General features: G+C 41.5%; 2 protein-coding genes across 2 annotated transcripts; both read right to left on the bottom strand.

Annotated features, from left to right (window-relative positions):
* Positions 1-211: 211 nt before the first annotated feature.
* On the bottom strand, positions 212-10,017 carry LOC115012637 (dual specificity mitogen-activated protein kinase kinase 6-like). The gene is made up of 12 exons (XM_029438336.1): positions 9,927-10,017; positions 6,305-6,374; positions 5,998-6,046; positions 5,773-5,886; positions 5,399-5,518; positions 5,170-5,286; positions 4,714-4,765; positions 4,477-4,604; positions 3,709-3,780; positions 2,753-2,892; positions 2,464-2,509; positions 212-2,203 (listed from the first exon to the last, which is right to left on the bottom strand). The coding sequence occupies exons 1-12, from the start codon at positions 9,943-9,945 to the stop codon at positions 2,126-2,128; spliced, it is 1,005 nt and encodes a 334-aa protein (XP_029294196.1). The 5' UTR covers positions 9,946-10,017; the 3' UTR covers positions 212-2,125.
* A 536-nt stretch (positions 10,018-10,553) lies between these two features.
* Positions 10,554-14,403, bottom strand: btbd17b (BTB (POZ) domain containing 17b). The gene is made up of 3 exons (XM_029437914.1): positions 14,160-14,403; positions 12,456-12,741; positions 10,554-12,117 (listed from the first exon to the last, which is right to left on the bottom strand). The coding sequence occupies exons 1-3, from the start codon at positions 14,245-14,247 to the stop codon at positions 11,043-11,045; spliced, it is 1,449 nt and encodes a 482-aa protein (XP_029293774.1). The 5' UTR covers positions 14,248-14,403; the 3' UTR covers positions 10,554-11,042.
* Positions 14,404-16,403: the final 2,000 nt, after the last annotated feature.

The raw sequence follows: 16,403 nt of genomic DNA, 5'->3' as shown, positions 1-16,403 counted from the left end.
GCGAAGATTGCAGGTAAACCGTATAAATTGCTCATATAGTATATTTCTCTGTTGGTTTTGGTCTTTTCATGGCAATAAGATAAATATAGAATATGGCCAGCCTTATCCCTTAAACAGTGTTGTAACTGCTGCACATGAACCGGAACTACTTATAAAAATAAAAATAAAAAAAACACAGCATCAAACATGAAAGGAACGCTATAAACAGACATACTGAACAATAAAGCCTTTATTTTTTGTCTTTCCATAGTTCAAGTTTGTCAGTCCCACCCAATGAAAAGGCGGCAAATAGAGTGAAGGAGTAAGAGGTAGAGCAAGTGTTCCATTCTCATTGTGATCAGCGTAAAAACTCACTTTTACACACCAAGGGAATGGCCGTCCAAAGAAGGCCGACTATAAAGAAAAACAAAATGAAAAAAGAAATAAAATAGCAGCTTCTTTGTGGCGTTGCTAGCTTTCCCTTATTATTCACAATCATAAATACTCCTAACTCACTGACTTTTGATAAAGGTTGCACTACAGTGTAAACCAGAGAGGCGATGAGCGCTAGCCACGAACAGAGGCACGGCCGTCATCATCGCCATCATTACCATCACAGTCTCTGAACACTTGAAGTGGGGAAACTGCCACATGACAAGGGCCTCTTGCCGTGTGTCCCAAGGCGAAGGAGCTCTGCATAGTATGGTCAGACAGAAGAGATAATGGCTGCCCACCATGGACTGAAAAGAGGCTCTCGATCCGGCACTCAAGGAGAGTACGACCTGGGGAAAAATTAAAATGGGGCCGGCTCCGCATGAAGGAGAGCACAGAAACCTGAGCGGGTTGAGCCTGACAGCACATCAGTCCGAAAAATAAGTGTAAGATAAGTCAGCTGGCCCTGTGAGAACGAGTGTTTGTGTATGCGTGTCACACTGCATTAAAACTGACTACTACCAACCACGCTACCACTCATCTGCACTGCCAGGTAAAGGACAGTGCCATGTTACATTAAAAAAGGAAATAGTATTTACATCTTCAACACATAAATTATTCCCCTAACATACTGTCTGTGTAATGCATAATAATGTCTCTGAAAAAAAAACAAAAAAAAAAACATAAGAGCCTCATATGAAAAGACTGCTGACTCCAGAATTGAGAACGGTAGGCAAAGCGATGAGTTTAAATGCTGCTGAAATAAAAACCAAAATGCAGCCCAGAACAAGTCCAAAGAGAAAAAAAATAAAAATAATAATAATAATAATACACAATTAATGCAGTAATTCATGAGAACGATTTGCAAAATGGCACACAGAAAGAGATACAGCTGGGAGCTTGATTAGGCAACCCCTGAATACCTCCAGGTAGTAACAATGGCAGCACTGAAGCCGACTCGTTAATAACCAAAAAAAACTAAAAGACGAGTACAGAGGGGTCACTGCATGAAGGGCCGCAGCTCGGATCAGATGAAACAGGACGCTTTACATTCCCGCCTCACGCCGCCAAGAGATCTAGAGATAACTTGCAATGCCTCCCGTTCAGAAAGTGACCGTAGATATCTTTCACTGCACTGACCAATACACAACAACATACACATTAACTGTTGCTTTTTGCAGATGAAATTCAAAGTATTCATACAATATTTTTCACAAAAGAAATAATGGCTGGCTCTGTCCGTTCTGTAGAGAGAGATACAAATGGGCAGTGGGGCGGGAAAAACAAAAACAAAAGAGCAAGACAAAAAAACAAAAAAAATCTGGTTCAGTTCATATTTGTCATGTTGAATAATGGCGTCACAGGAAGCTTGGAGGAGCGAATTAAACCTCTCCAGTTGGTTTTTGACCGTACGAGTTCATATTACTGCCACTCTCTCCCTCCCTCCCTCTCTCTCTCTCTCCAGTGCTGCTGGGCTGCTGTCAGTCTTTGGGCCACCCCCCTGTTGTGTGTGTGTGTGTGTGTGTGTGTGTGTGTGTGTGTGTGTGTGTGTGTGTGTGTGTGTGTGTGTGTGTGTGTCGGGGGGGCATGAGAGTCTGTCATTCCAGTGAGTAAAAAAGAAAAGAAAAAAAAAAAAGAATATAGGTAGGCCTTTGGTTTGTTTGCCGAGAGGTCCCGCCTGACCCGATGGGCTGGGGCCCGGAGAGGGAGCCAGTCAGTCATCCAGGATGACCTTGACAAAACTGGCCACGTCTGTGTCTTTGGAGTCATGCACGGTGAAAAAAGGGTGTTGCTGCATCAAAAGAAGGAAGAAAACATTTAGGGGTGTGTTCTTGAATGACACAATGTTTTATCTAATGATGTTGTTATTAATTTATGGAAATAAACACATCTTAGTCTTAGTGGGTAAGTCTGGCCTCTTGTGGACAAAAGCAAGAACCAGAACACACTGCTCAGAAAGGGACTTTGATCGTGGCAAAGTAGCATAAACACATAATATTTGTTATGCGTGTTCTCGTTTAAAAAGAGAAAAATAATCTTAAAACCACTAACCATTAATTCTGTATAAGCTGGTCTCTCATTTGGCTTCTTTCTTAAGCTGTAAAAACAAAGAGATGAAAGCAAAAGTGAGAAAAACGGCAAATACCAAAATATAATTGCATTACAACTTCATAGAAAACACATCTAAAAATAGTCAAGTGACATAAACATCAGCTCCGCAGATACTGAGGCCACCTCTGTCCGTTAACACAGAGCAAACACTGACCCCTGCTGGGCCTCAGTGCCACACACAGCAAGGTAAAGAAAAGTGCACACATTTGTCATCGGCTGGGAGACTCACCACTGGGAGATGAAGTCTACCATCTCTGGGGAGAAACTGTCGACGGGCAACTGTGGAGACGGCTCGTCCACCACCTGTTTGAGCTGCTGGAACGGGGTTCCCCATGAGTCGTAGGGGAATTTCAAAATGGCCAGTTCAATCTGAGGAGACATAAAAAAGGCTGATTTAACAAGCATTGTACACGTTAGAGCGAAACATACATGACTGCAGTGCAATGCTTGACGACACTAGGTGAGTGACACCGACTGCAGCAACTGAAACTATATCAAGAATTAAAAAAGGATTTACTCTTCTGTAAAAGTTCAACAATGTCTGGATGTCGTACGATTATATACTTGTATGTAAATTCTGTCTGTCAATAATTGAGGACAGCATGGATAACTACCGATCTGGCATCAACAGGGCACAAGTATCAAAACTGTCAACGCACACCATGACTCAGCATTAATACTGTTGGAAATACGAGGCACCTGTGAGATCTCTTTTGACATCGTTTAGTGAATGTGTTCATTATCAGAGTAATTATCGTGGTGACAAAATATACTTTTGATATTTTTGCCAAATTGTTGTGAATACAAATAAATAAATAAGGTGCTCATCACAGCCTGAACTTAAGAGGTTGCAGAATAAAAAGCTCAAATTTCACTGCTGGGAAACACTTCTATGTTTTTATTCCATGTAACACACTTTACATGCATATCATATAATAACTTTTAATAATCAAATGGAGTTGAAAAAAGCGATTACATAAGCCTAAACTAAAATGTAGATTTTAGTGTTTGCCATCGGTGTGTTAGCATGAACTAGTCTAGTAGTAGCAACACAGTGAATACACATTCAATTATTATGGCCAAAGAAAAGAAAGGTGAGCGTGGTGGACATGAGAAGAGCAGCAGTAACACGGATTCATTTCTCTAAAATGGCACCAGGAGCCACTGATATCCAATCCTACTCACCATCGTGATACCAAGACTCCATATGTCTGACTTGACACTGTAGCCTTTCTGGTTGAGGTCGGGGTTGATCCGCTTCAGGCTGAAATGGAAATCATTAACAGATTAAGTACCAACACTATCTGAAAACCCTTTGAAATATAAATATATATATAAAAAAATATATATATAGATATATATATATATATATATATATAAATTATATTAATATTAATATATTATATATTATATATATAAATTATATATATATTATAGTATATAAATTATATTATATATATAAATTATATAATATATATATTATATATATTATATATATATATATATTATATATATATATATATATATATTATATATATATATATATATATATATAATATATATATATATATATATTAATATTAATATATATATATCTCATATATATATATTATATATATATATATATATATATATATATATATATATATAATAATATATTATTTTTTATTTTATTTTTAAAATGCATTTACTAAAAGAAAAGAAAACCAACACCCACTCAAGGATAAAAAATGAGAATAATGTAATTGGGTGAAGAACAAATCTGTCGGCTAAAACGTGATTTAAAGTAACGCACTGGTTTCATCACAGAGGTAAGGTGTTTGAAAGCGTAGGGCTCAGGACAACAGAGGCCTCATTAATATCTTCCTATAATGTAGATTTCTGTTTTTTCAAACACTGACAAGAGACAATCCCTTTAGTACATTTCTAGAGAATTCCCCAGTCCCCACTTACCGCCATGTAGGGCTTGCAGCCTGCATCCATTGTTTTGGCCACAGAGTCCACCAGGTGGCCACTGATGCCAAAGTCACACATTTTCACTTGGCCCTGAGTGTTGATCAGAACATTGGAGGGCTTCACATCTGGAGACGGGACATTGTTGGGAAAAGGATGAGCGAGAAACATAGCAACCCAACAATGAGAAACATCAACCAGGAAACTGAAAACTGTGTAAACTGATGATCCGATTACCTCTGTGTATCACCGACAGGTTACTGTGCAGATGCTCTAATGCCTTGACGATCTGGAGAGAGGAAATTATGCAAGAAAGGTTGAAATCTTCAAGAAATATTACCCAGAACTTTGGATGTAGATAATTTCTCAATGAGTGTTTTACATGCACATAAATAAAATATTTTCAAAATATGTAGTTTTTAGAATCTGCCAATCCACTAAGCAACACATATCTAAGTTACTAATGGATGCAGCCTCAGCCCAGAGATATCTCCAAGTAGAAAAAGAAAACGATAAATGTTCCTTTGTTTAATCCATACACAAACAGAAATGTAAATGAACGTAACAAATGATTGTCTCGCTCTCGGACACAAATATGCATACTTTCCCAAAATGTTGGACCTTTAATGTACATGTAAAAGCACTTAATATCTTTGCGAAAACTTATAGTGTAAAATACGGGACAGGACGTACTGCTACTGTGATCTTGCCCAAGATGTCCTCCGGGAAGTCTTTGCCCTTCTCAATAACCTTCTTATAGAATTTATCTAGAGACGTGTCCATCAGCTCCATACAGATCCAAACATCCCCCTGAGAAAAATAAAATCAATAAAAAAAAAGATTTCACTCAAAAATAAGAGACAAGATGATATCATATCACCCACTCACTGACACACACACACACACACACACACACACACACCTCTCTGAAGAGGGCGCCATAGAAGGTCACAGTGAAGAAGCAATCCACTGTCCTCATGGAAATGTCCAAGTCCATCAGAAGCCTCTTCTGCTCCAGAGTGTTGACGGTGGCACGAATCCTCTGGAGACACAAACATGTGTGAGCAGCGGGAAGACAGAGTTTAAAAATCTAAACTGTGTCCGGTGTCCAGTGTCCAGTGTCCTACAACCCCACCCCCCCCTCGATATAACATGTCATAGGTCCGATAGATATCATCCAAATGTTTACAAGTTGAGCTCATATGTTGAATACATATCTATGAGTCATGGTACTATTTTAAAAAGCACGGTGCATTTACAGATCAGGTAACCCGAGTACCAGCTTCCCCTGCCCACCTTGACAGCCATGATAACACCACTGGGCACATGTTTCATCTTGTCCACCACCCCGTACGCTCCCCTGCCCAGCTCTTCAATCTGCTCCAAGTCATCGGCCTTCACCACGAAGTTCTGGACGGAGGAGGCAGACGTTACATCAATGCACGTGTTCAGGAAAGCAACAGAATGAAATCAAATAAACACAGAACAGCATGTTTCAGGGGAACACGCTGCCAACTTTACCTGATCTCCAATTGTGACGCAAGCTTTCGAGTCAAGATCTCGAGGGGGCCTGCGAGGAGAGAGCCAGATTCAAGCATAAGCAACAGTGTGTGGTCAGTTTCATGTCACAATACTGAGCAATGCAATATTGAGAAATTGTGCATGTTTATTAATATTTAGGAGATTAAATTGAAGCAAACCTTGATTAAAGCCTGTGCTAAATGTCTGCATTTCTTTCTTTTTGCTCGACATACACCGATAAGAGATATAGCTGAAATAAGTAAATACCGGGCGAATATATTATCCCTATTGTAAAAAGGAGCCTTACGCTGGTGCTGCTTGTGGCGGCTGTGCAAACACTTCTTTGGCCAGCTTCAGCCCAGGGTTCTTCTTCTTCCCTTGGAGACAAGAAATGAGAAAAGCCATTACCATCTCAGCTTCGTGGTAGACATGCAGTGATCAATAAAAGCTGTATTTAGCAGCAACCACAATCTAGAGTGTTCTGCAGAAGGACTTGGGCAAATGGACTTCACATCTACGGACTCATGAGTTTAGAGCGGAGGTTTGCCACAACAGAGAACCCAAGTACTAATTTGGGTCATTAAGTGCAAACATTACATGTTTTCATACATCGGTATTGATACGGGATTTTATTCTATTTCGGTAGTAATGAGTTTGCAGTTGTCTTTGACACAAACTGCAGCAAATGTTTGGTTATCTGGAGATTAGGTTTACTCACAGCTGAGGCCCTGCAATAGGGAGGTGGACTAAATGACTAATCGACATTGGTATGATGACTCAAATGAAAGGGGGGGGAGCAGAGGAAGATTTTTTTTTTTTTTTTCTTTTTTTTAAACTGTTGTGATAGTTGCCATCAAATCAACCATCAATGGGTTTTCTCATGTTGTCGCTTTTCTCTAAATCAGGTTTAGTTAACATGTTTTATATCTGGAGTACAGTGCTTTAAAACTGCAGCTCTGGGACCTTTCCGTGTTAAATCAGTGACAGCAGTCCATTCATAAACAGTTTACAGGCAGCCTTCCCGCAAGGGGCTGCAAGTCCCTGCCAGAATGACACAGCTACCGGGCCTACGAGCAGCAACACAGAAAAAACAACTCAACTTTTCTTGACACGGACACTCGTGTTCAGCGTGTTCGCTCTTGTTGCAAGGTCGACAGGAAAAAACAGAACACTTTTCTTGACCTTTATCTGCGTGTGCTAGGACTTGGCCACAATTCCACCCACTGGGATATGATGAGATACAGTTTAGACCTGGCTGGTTTATTCCTGTTCTTGTGCTGCTGCAACCAGGCTCAAGCCAGGCTGTGCAATTATTCTACTCCAGTTCTGAGAAAGTGGTTTAATGCACAGGCACCTTCACTTTAAAACCAATGCAACAAATGCTCTTATTATTACTGTGGGGTTGTGCTTGCCATTGAGTGAGTCACAATTCTCCAGTGTAGAGGAAGTACATTTGGGTAAACCCCTTCTTGTTAAATTAGCGGGAAGGGAAGTGAAGTTTTACAAAAGATTTTTGATTTTATGGCCAACCACTGAAACGTCAGACAGGTCCATTTTGTGCTGCAGCACTAAAATAGGCCTACAGTGTCTGGACAGACTACGGTATTCTCATGTGGTAGGGAGAGATTCAAGTGTGATTTACTCACACATGCTCAGTCAAAAATAGATTTTGCATTTCGTCTGTGTGGGATAAAGTACGAGCACTCAAAGCTTTCTGATGACCTGACAAATAAGACAGCCTTTTGTTCATGGACCAAAACTAGTGTAGCACGCAAACATGGCAGCGCAGTGCAAAACATCCGACATGCAAAAACCTGTTTTTAAGCTGTTTGAGACACATAGAGAACTAACAAAAATCTATGCAGTTTTTTTTGTTTCAATTAAGTCTGAGTTACTGAAAGACATATTTACTGTGAAATATTAATAGACTTGAAATTCTAGCTCCTCTCAGGTAGCAGTATGTGAAGTGACCCTGTAGCTGGGAGTGTTTGGTGGGATATGAGTCACAGCCAGACAGACTGGACGCATCCGCTTAAAACACAACAACTGTCAGGACCCTTTGGGAAATATGATGTCACTTCACTTGGCCTGCTTGCTGCTCGCTGTCCCTGTTAGGGCCAACCGGGGCCAGCTTCAGGACAGCTTTCTGCTGCAAGACCTGCCTGGTCCTTGGACTGAGACTGATAGGACACAATAGTGCCATGACATCAGCTGTAGTCAAAGTATATTGAGGCAGCACAGAAGAAAAAAAGAGGTGTCAGTGCTTGCTTGTAATTCATGCCATTGTCAGTGATATATCAGGAAATTGAACAGTTGCATTGCAAAGTTGCATTCTATATATATATATTTTTAAAGATATATCAATATTGCATATTTTTCCTCACATGGGAAGAGGTTTCTTAAGCTTAAGTATTTATGATTGTAAGTATTGATCATGGTGTCTTTATCATATCTTTACTGATACGGTGTTGGAGTTACCAGTATCAGCTACTACAGCGTAGCAGTGACTAGCTGCGCTTTGACAGTAATTGCAGTCATTCTTAGAAATCCAAAATATGTTCAGTTGAAACTATCCAGAGTGCAGTATGTAACGTGAACAAGAATTCCTGGATTGTGCACGGGATCAAAGTGTCAATAGCTGTGTGGCGAGTCACCATCAGGAAGCTCCAGCCCTTAGAGTGCGTCCATATACAGAAAAGGATGACTCATGCACATATAATCTTGCACACAACCATATCAGTGCCGTTAGGGAGAACCCAATCTCCATACATGCCTCAGCAATACCATGGAAAGCCCTTCAATGCACTTGGGACCACGAAAGGCACAACTCCTTGTAGTAACCAGGAAAAGAAAAGAAAAAACACTTTCACAAAGACCCATTATGCCTGCTTTGGTGCACGCAATTATTACAGCACATAACCTGTGTAGCAGCTATAGAGAATCTTCTAGCAGCCAGTGAACTGTCAACAAAGAGAGGCTGCACTAGGTATTGGTGCTGCAAGTCAAAACATGCCATGGTAGGCCAAAGGCTGTGATTGCCTGAGCAGCAGCAACCAGCCAATCTACACAGCCCTCTCAAAACAGTGTGTACTCCCGACCATGGTAACGCTAGTATGATTGTGTAACAGCACAAGCGGTGAACTTGAAATGTAAATTGACATCATCATCATCATCATCATGCTGTGTGCGTGCGTGTGTGTGTGTGTGTGTGTGGCAGAGGAAGGACCTTGATTTTTCCAAGGTGTGTATTTTATTCAACAGTGTACAGTGATTACACAGCACACACCCGCTGACTGACTTGGCGGAAGCCAAGTGTGTGATAGCGCCATGGTTTCTTGGCATCGCAGTCTGTTTTAAAATAAAAAGAATTTCCACCACCGGGAGAAAAACACTTTTTTGCGCGAATACACTGGCCAAACCTAAATGGACTCAACACAATCGATCAGTCATTATCAGGAAGTCGAAAAACACTAACACCTGTGGTCCCACTTTAGCGTAAGAGAGAAACTAATCCCAGCGCGGTGATTCCCAGCTGAGGGGCAAGTTGGTTGATAATTACAGGTTGGCAAAAGTCTTTTATTGTCGTGAAAATGCTGTTAGCCAACCACAACACGGCAACTTAAACGAAGACGCGAGGTTAGCATTTAGCTAAATTATTAAAAATAACATATAATTTAGCACATTATCAGTAAGTGTATGATGAATACCTTCAGACACCAGTGTGTCTAGAGACTTCATATAATGTTAGAAAGCAGGAAAGACATGCTGGCTAGCTTCTTTTTTCTTCCTCTCATACATGCAGCTTTCCACCTGGCAAGGTTACATTTCTCAAACATAGCTAGCTAAATGACTTCCACGCAAACTGCACCTCGATATTTAACACATATGCACGGTTGTTTTAAAAAAAAGAGTGGAAAAACCCCACTTACCTCCTTTAGACAGAGACATTTCCCCTTTGCTTTGATGAGGGGGAAGGGAAGCACAAAGACTTTTGCCTTTTTTTACTCCCTCCCTCCCTGCATCTAGCCTTACACCCGCTCAGGATCGCTGGCTTGTGCAAAAACTAGCAGCGATTAAAACTAAACTGTTCGTCTTCGTGCAATCTTAGTGCTTCAATCACCAGCTCGCGCGTTCAAAGATCGATTAGCAGATGAATGCACAACTTTAAATAAAGTCGGCGCGGGTTGTACAGTTCGAGTTAGTTTGCTAACAAAACCTGCACTTTTAGGGTGGCCAAAGTCTGACAGCTGAAGGGTCCAACGACGTGATGACGCATATCCTGCTTCGTACTAAGCATCATGGGATAAGTAGTTTGTATAGTGTGAGCACTTTTTCTGTACATAAAGCGTGATCGCTTCCCAACAATTACTGTGATTAACCAAACATATTAAACTGCAGGAAGATCAGTCATTTTGTTTCAACAAAGTTTATTTTTGCAAATCAAACATGTGGAAATCACATACTGGTGCAGTTTATTTAAAAGCTAGATTAAAATAATGTCTAACAATAAATAGGAAAGTCTTGAAAGTCAACTACAGTATACAAAGGAACACTGATAATGGGATTGTACTTTATTTTACATGTTGGAATGTAAACAACAAACAAGTATATACGTGTATGTCATAAGTGCCATGAACTAAAAATCTATATTTGACTGCTGAATAGTGAAATACATCAAATCAATAGCAATAACTTTTTATTTTAAAGAAAGACTTATGTAATACCTATGCAAACAACAATAACGATCACATACATTTAATACATTTAAGAGCTGGACTATAGAATACCTGAACAAATACAGTACAAGTGTTTCTTTTTCTTAACATGAAATACTGAAAAACCTACCATTGTTTATGTGATAATCACTGCTGAGCTGTTTAATTTAGTTTTCTGTATTGTAACAAACACCTCCTTGCCAAATAGAGATGCTACAGACCTGATGCATAAACACATGCTGTGATATGAGTTTACTTTGGAATATGTGCGTGTGGTTGTGTGGCTGGAGGGTGGCTAACCGATGGCAAGGCCAGACCAAATTCTTGCCTTCACTTCCTGGCAACAAGGAGGGTATGGTAGAGAGGTTTTATTACAATATGCAGAAAGAGGGAGCTGTCAATCAGGTACTCTGATGCACGGCGCTGCAGGTCGGCATCCACCAGGAAATCCCCGGCCTCCTCTGTGCTCTGGTGGAAGTTGTAGACGTGGCGAACAACCACTTTTCCTTGCTGTCTTGTCATCACAATCACTGTCTTCTGGAAACTCACACCGGCAAAGTCTGGGCTAGAAGTGGCTGGTGTTACAATGATGCGAGGTCGACCACCATCTGTGCGTGTAGGCTGCAGGGCACCCAGCTCAGTATAAGTTGACCTGGCACTGAGTGGCAGCCAGCGAGGGGAGAACAGGGCGTTCCAGGTCACTCGCTTACTGGAATCATGGCCGCTAGGTCCGAGCTGGGTCTGGAAGCTGAAACTGCGGTCATCACGGGTGGGATTATTGATGACCCAAGGAGAACCCCAGGAGGTGGACAGGTAGTTACGGGGAGTGAAAATACTGCAGTTAACATCAAAGTACTTGGCCAGTTGGATAGGTGAGGCGGAGTGAAATTGGAAAGCTAGGTAGAGTAGATCACGGATAGACTCGTAATGCTTCTGCATGAGGGGGGATTGCTTCTGAAGACGGAAGAGGTGCTGAGGGGGAATCATGCCGTATCGAACAGCCTTTAGGGCACTTTCTACCGTTGAACTGACAGGCTGGTTCTGGCTAATCCAGGCCTCCAGTCCTTCGTAGAGCTCCAGCTCACTCTGTAGAATGAGATCAGAGCGCTGGAGCAAGGAAAATAGAAGGTCTTCACTGATGGAGCTCCACTCTCCGCTCTGCAGCACAGAAGACAGGTTCCAGGACAGGTACTGCAGGCAGCTGTCTCGCAGGACCATGTCCCCATTTTGTAATGCATAGTTGTACCAGCCAATCACATGGCCTGTGGGTGAATCACTAGACAGATGTTGGGTCATAAACTGGGTCAGACCCTGTTGCAAGCCCCATACATGATACTTGCTGGCCAGCCTATGCAGAGAAATGGCCTGATCTAGCCGCACTGAGATGTCACCGCAGTACAGATACCTGCAAGAGAAAAACAAAGCTGGAATAGTCATCTAAAGATATTTTTAAAACTATATATAACATATCTTGTTTTCTCTCCTCACATCTGAGTCACTGAATAAACCCACACTGTCCGATTTTTAACTGTGAGCCTCAAGCAGCAGGTGTAATTTTAGAATATTTCATAAGATGGAGCATCTCACTTCTCCAAAGGAGAAAGACAAAATGGTGAGTGAAGATCTGTTACTTAATACTTGTGGACAATACACATCTACAAGTAGCTCCGTTTTCTTGTATGGTTCCATTTGGTTGTACCTAAATAACTCTGAACAAATGATTACAACCAGAGTCACCCTCACCTGACAAACTTTTCAAAGACAGCCACACAGTCTGGAGTCTCCCTCAAAACCACAGCGCTGTTGTTGCGACTGAGCAGCAGTTCCTCAAACACATCACTCTGCAGCGTGAGAACCAGACTGTGGGCCTGGATCACCTTCACCTCGTCCGTGTTGATGGTCTGCACCCGGAGAGTGACATCACTGCCGTTCCCCAGGGCCAGCAGGGTCTCCATACGCTGCACCAAACTCATGGTGTGATTCAGCACCGTGGCCCCATTGTCCAATGCTATCTCCTGCTTCAGGGCAGCTGTGGAAAATAAAGATGATGGACAAGCAGCACTTAACAGCAAAACAACCATCAGTTCTTAAAGGCAAAGAAAAAAATATTTGGAATTGCAATTAACTACAGTATAAGCTTTTCCTTTTTGTTGAACTTTTTAAATTGTGAGATTGTTTTAATTCATTAGCACCTGCATTCCTTTTTTTGGTTGATCACCGTCATTTTCATCAGCTCTGATTTTACAGCCAAATTCATCTGCGTTTGATCTACAACTTAAATCAGTTTTGACGCAGCAAGAACTGGAAAAGCGCTCCCTAACTCCTCGCCTAAACCACAACTGATAATATGTATGAGGGAAAAGGAAGACTGGCAGATCTTTCTATTGTTCTGGTTTCAATTGATACAAGACAAGACAGGTGGCTGACTCAGAAAACCTCCGACACCAGGTGTTCAGAAAATAATTCTGAGTTTGCAGCGCCATTGCAGATGGCTTCTTCTATGGGCCCTCTTATTCGCAAGCACAAGAAGCACATACTGGAGAATCCCACATAAAAGACTCAGCGGGACAAGCTGCTGTTTCCATTCTGCCACAGCCATCAGCAGCCTCGTTGGCATATTACTGGGGGTTTAATGAGACACGGGGAGCACATTGGCTCCCTGGAATGTCTCACAGTCTTCATATCTCTACCACAATCAAGCGCCCCCACTTCAAAGTAACCTTTTTCCAATTAGTCAGCCAGCACCCTGAGCCAGCTGAGCATGGTGTGGGGGTGTATTTTTACAAATGATTCTGGCACCCCACAGCCAATCGGAAAAAGAACACCAAATTCATCACACCTGGGGAAACAGTGTATACTATGTACTACGAGTGTTACTTTTTTTTTTTTTACTGATTCGGAAAGAAAATAAAAAAATGTTTCAGTGTCCTTCCCACTCAAGCTGAGAAGAGCTGAACGCATTAAATAAAACATTTTATACACAGTCCCTAAATTAGATGAGTCTGTGCTCACGAGGAATTTCAAATGAAATGTAATCGGACAGCACAGGAATGTGGCCTTCAATAGCTTTGCTCAAAATCAGTCAAAGTCAGATCTTCTTTAAAGAGCAAGAAAAGCTTTACCTCTGCACTTGTATGTGCTGTATTACTGAACCGACACAAAGCCAGCCAGCTAATGGACTTTTCTGTATTTCCCTGCACCCAGCAGACAGATAGATGAGGAACAGGATAAGTAGAATAGATAAATACCCATCCCCTGCCCTGAGGCTGAGCACGAGCCACACATTCATGCCGTGCCCTACTACCCACTGACAGTATGGGGGAAGCTGGACTGAAATAGAACAATACAGCTTCTCTTACAATGTAGAGTACTAAAAGAAGGATGCAAAGGTGATATAACTCTTTAAAAGCAAACAATTAAAACTACTGATGCCATTTGTTATCTTACCTCCTCTAACTGTGACAGAGTTGATTAAGAGGAGCAGGGTGCCCACAGCGACCCAGGCAGGGATCCCTTGTTCACATGAGCGTACCATATCTTCTCAGTTATTCCCTGCCTCTCTTCTTTTGTCCTTTCCCCCTATCTTCCTCACGCTGTGCCTCTCTTCTCCTGACTCTTCTTCTCGATGCTGTGCCTTTGCCGTGTGAGTGCAGAAAGGTGTGTTGCCCCCGTGTGCCGCCCGGCTCCCTGTCCCGCACTCTTTATGTAGGACGCTGGCCTTTCCCTGGCGCATCTCGCAACCCCACAGACTCCATTGATTGGTGGAATCTGGCAGGGGCGTTGCTATAGCGACAGCTTTGATTTTGAATTGCTCCCTTTTGGATGTTACATGGCATTGATCAGTGGCACAGGGCCAGCCAAGGACTCAGCATAATGGTTTTTAGTTGGGTTTTTTTGTTTAAAAGTCAGGGAGGTTAGGCACTATTAACAATCAATATTAACTCAGTTTCATGTTTAATGGCACTCAGAATGCAACAAATCTCTGGACGGCTAAATGTTGTTTATGGTATCTAAGTTAAGTACAATCAGGGTCGTATAATTAGTCAATTAATTACAGTAGCTAGCCACTGAGACTATCTGCCAAAGGTAATTGAGGTTCCAATATGTGTGACAAACTGCAGTCAGTCACATTTCTTTATTCATTTAGCTGCACAGTTTTTAAGCTGAGAGCAATTATTCATCTGACGGCATGGTAATCTCACTAATGGGAGGATGATCTCATTGGTGCTGGGTCTGCTCATCAATTTAAGGCAAGCTCTGTTGATCAAATTCAACTGCCAATCAAGATCTTATGTAGTCACGTTACTGATCAAGTCCACTTTTCACAAACTTCACAGCAGGCAGAGGGGTTTAATAAATGTGTGTGATAAAAATTCCACTTTGGCATGGAGTTAATGGTCTGCTGCTTGCACGGAACATACTAACCTCCGCTGTGATAATCAATACAAAACATTACTCAAAGTGAGCCACATGACATGAGAGAATCACACATCCTAGAATAACATGAAGTACGTTTCACTGTCAAATGGCAGCAATGACAACAACAGATAACGCCTCTGGTCATCATGGCCCACAAAGATGTTTACAGAGCCATTTAGAAGAGCCTTGATGTATCCCTCAGTTCGCATTGATCTGTCAGTCAGAGATGGGTCAGTCAATACTGAGATCCCAATTAAACTCTTCTCAAAAACATAAACTAAGTATGGATCCGATATTCGTTTTAAAAAAAATCATTGCATCTGACTAGGCCATTAGTCCAATCACAATATGTATACTAACATGCTGCAATATGACAGATGTGTTTAAAATAGCTCCAAATCTACCATGCCCACTGCATAGAGACAGACAAGAAGAGACATCATTTCAGAGTGAATTGGGTTGTGGTGATGCCCCAGGCAGCTGTAAAAATGCAGAAGAGACGTCCTACAACCCCAACCTGAGCCACTGCTATGAATAACCTGACAGGTTCTCGGAGGAGAGCGGCGCCGCTGAGGTGCCCTAATGAAGCCTGCTGCAGCAAACTGGACTAGACAACAAGGCACAGCATCTAACTGTATATGGTGACCTTTTCTATTTGTTTCACTTTCTCAATGTTGATTCAGATGCACACTAATAATAATTAATAATAATTCATGAGCTTTATATGAATGCTGAAACTTGTGTGAGCATATTGGTTAACACTGTATCTGCTCTGTCTTTCTCTCTGCTCTCTTTCTATACAGTATATGGGAATGAAATAAAAAAAATTCAGGTCACCTGCCACTACGGCAAAATGGTTTTCCTTATATTTAAAAACATTATTTTTGAAAACGATTCCTAACTTTAAAAAAAATCAGCTATGGTATATTCTCTTCTACTGCCTGGTACCACTGACCTAGAGTTTACAAGTCAGTGGCAGGTGAGGAAAATAAACTATTAGACTTAGATTGGTTTACAGCTCAAAGTATTGTTGTAAGTACAATTCAGGCAACTGTTGTTGAGCTACATAATGAAAACTGAATAAACCCAAAGCCCTCTTTATGTGTGCATCTGAAAAGGGCATGCCCTTCATGAAGGTCACATTGCTTTCTCCTTTGAGATCAGATCCTGTTAAGAATATGCTATGCAAAGCGCTGGATTGACGAGCTGCTGTGTTTGTGAGAGCACCCCTCGGGACGGGATCCATTGAGGGATCGATGCACTACAGGGGGC

The sequence above is a fragment of the Cottoperca gobio genome, chromosome 8 (assembly GCF_900634415.1).
Source record: "Cottoperca gobio chromosome 8, fCotGob3.1, whole genome shotgun sequence".
Taxonomy (NCBI): Eukaryota; Metazoa; Chordata; class Actinopteri; order Perciformes; family Bovichtidae; genus Cottoperca; species Cottoperca gobio.
This window is presented reverse-complemented; position numbering and strand designations above follow the sequence as displayed.

What these genes read in the sequence shown, in the direction of transcription:
- btbd17b (XM_029437914.1), bottom strand. Translation starts at nt 14,247, where the DNA reads ATGGTACGCTCATGTGAACAAGGGATCCCTGCCTGGGTCGCTGTGGGC. An exon ending in CTCTGTCACAGTTAGAGGAG is followed by an intron (nt 12,742 to 14,159) that starts GTAAGATAACAA and finishes TATTTTCCACAG; the next exon opens with CTGCCCTGAAGCAGGAGATA. An exon ending in GTCTTTGAAAAGTTTGTCAG is followed by an intron (nt 12,118 to 12,455) that starts GTGAGGGTGACT and finishes TTTCTCTTGCAG; the next exon opens with GTATCTGTACTGCGGTGACA.
- LOC115012637 (XM_029438336.1), bottom strand. An exon ending in GCGTCACAATTGGAGATCAG is followed by an intron (nt 5,887 to 5,997) that starts GTAAAGTTGGCA and finishes TCCTCCGTCCAG; the next exon opens with AACTTCGTGGTGAAGGCCGA. An exon ending in TGGGCAAGATCACAGTAGCA is followed by an intron (nt 4,766 to 5,169) that starts GTACGTCCTGTC and finishes TCCTCTCTCCAG; the next exon opens with ATCGTCAAGGCATTAGAGCA.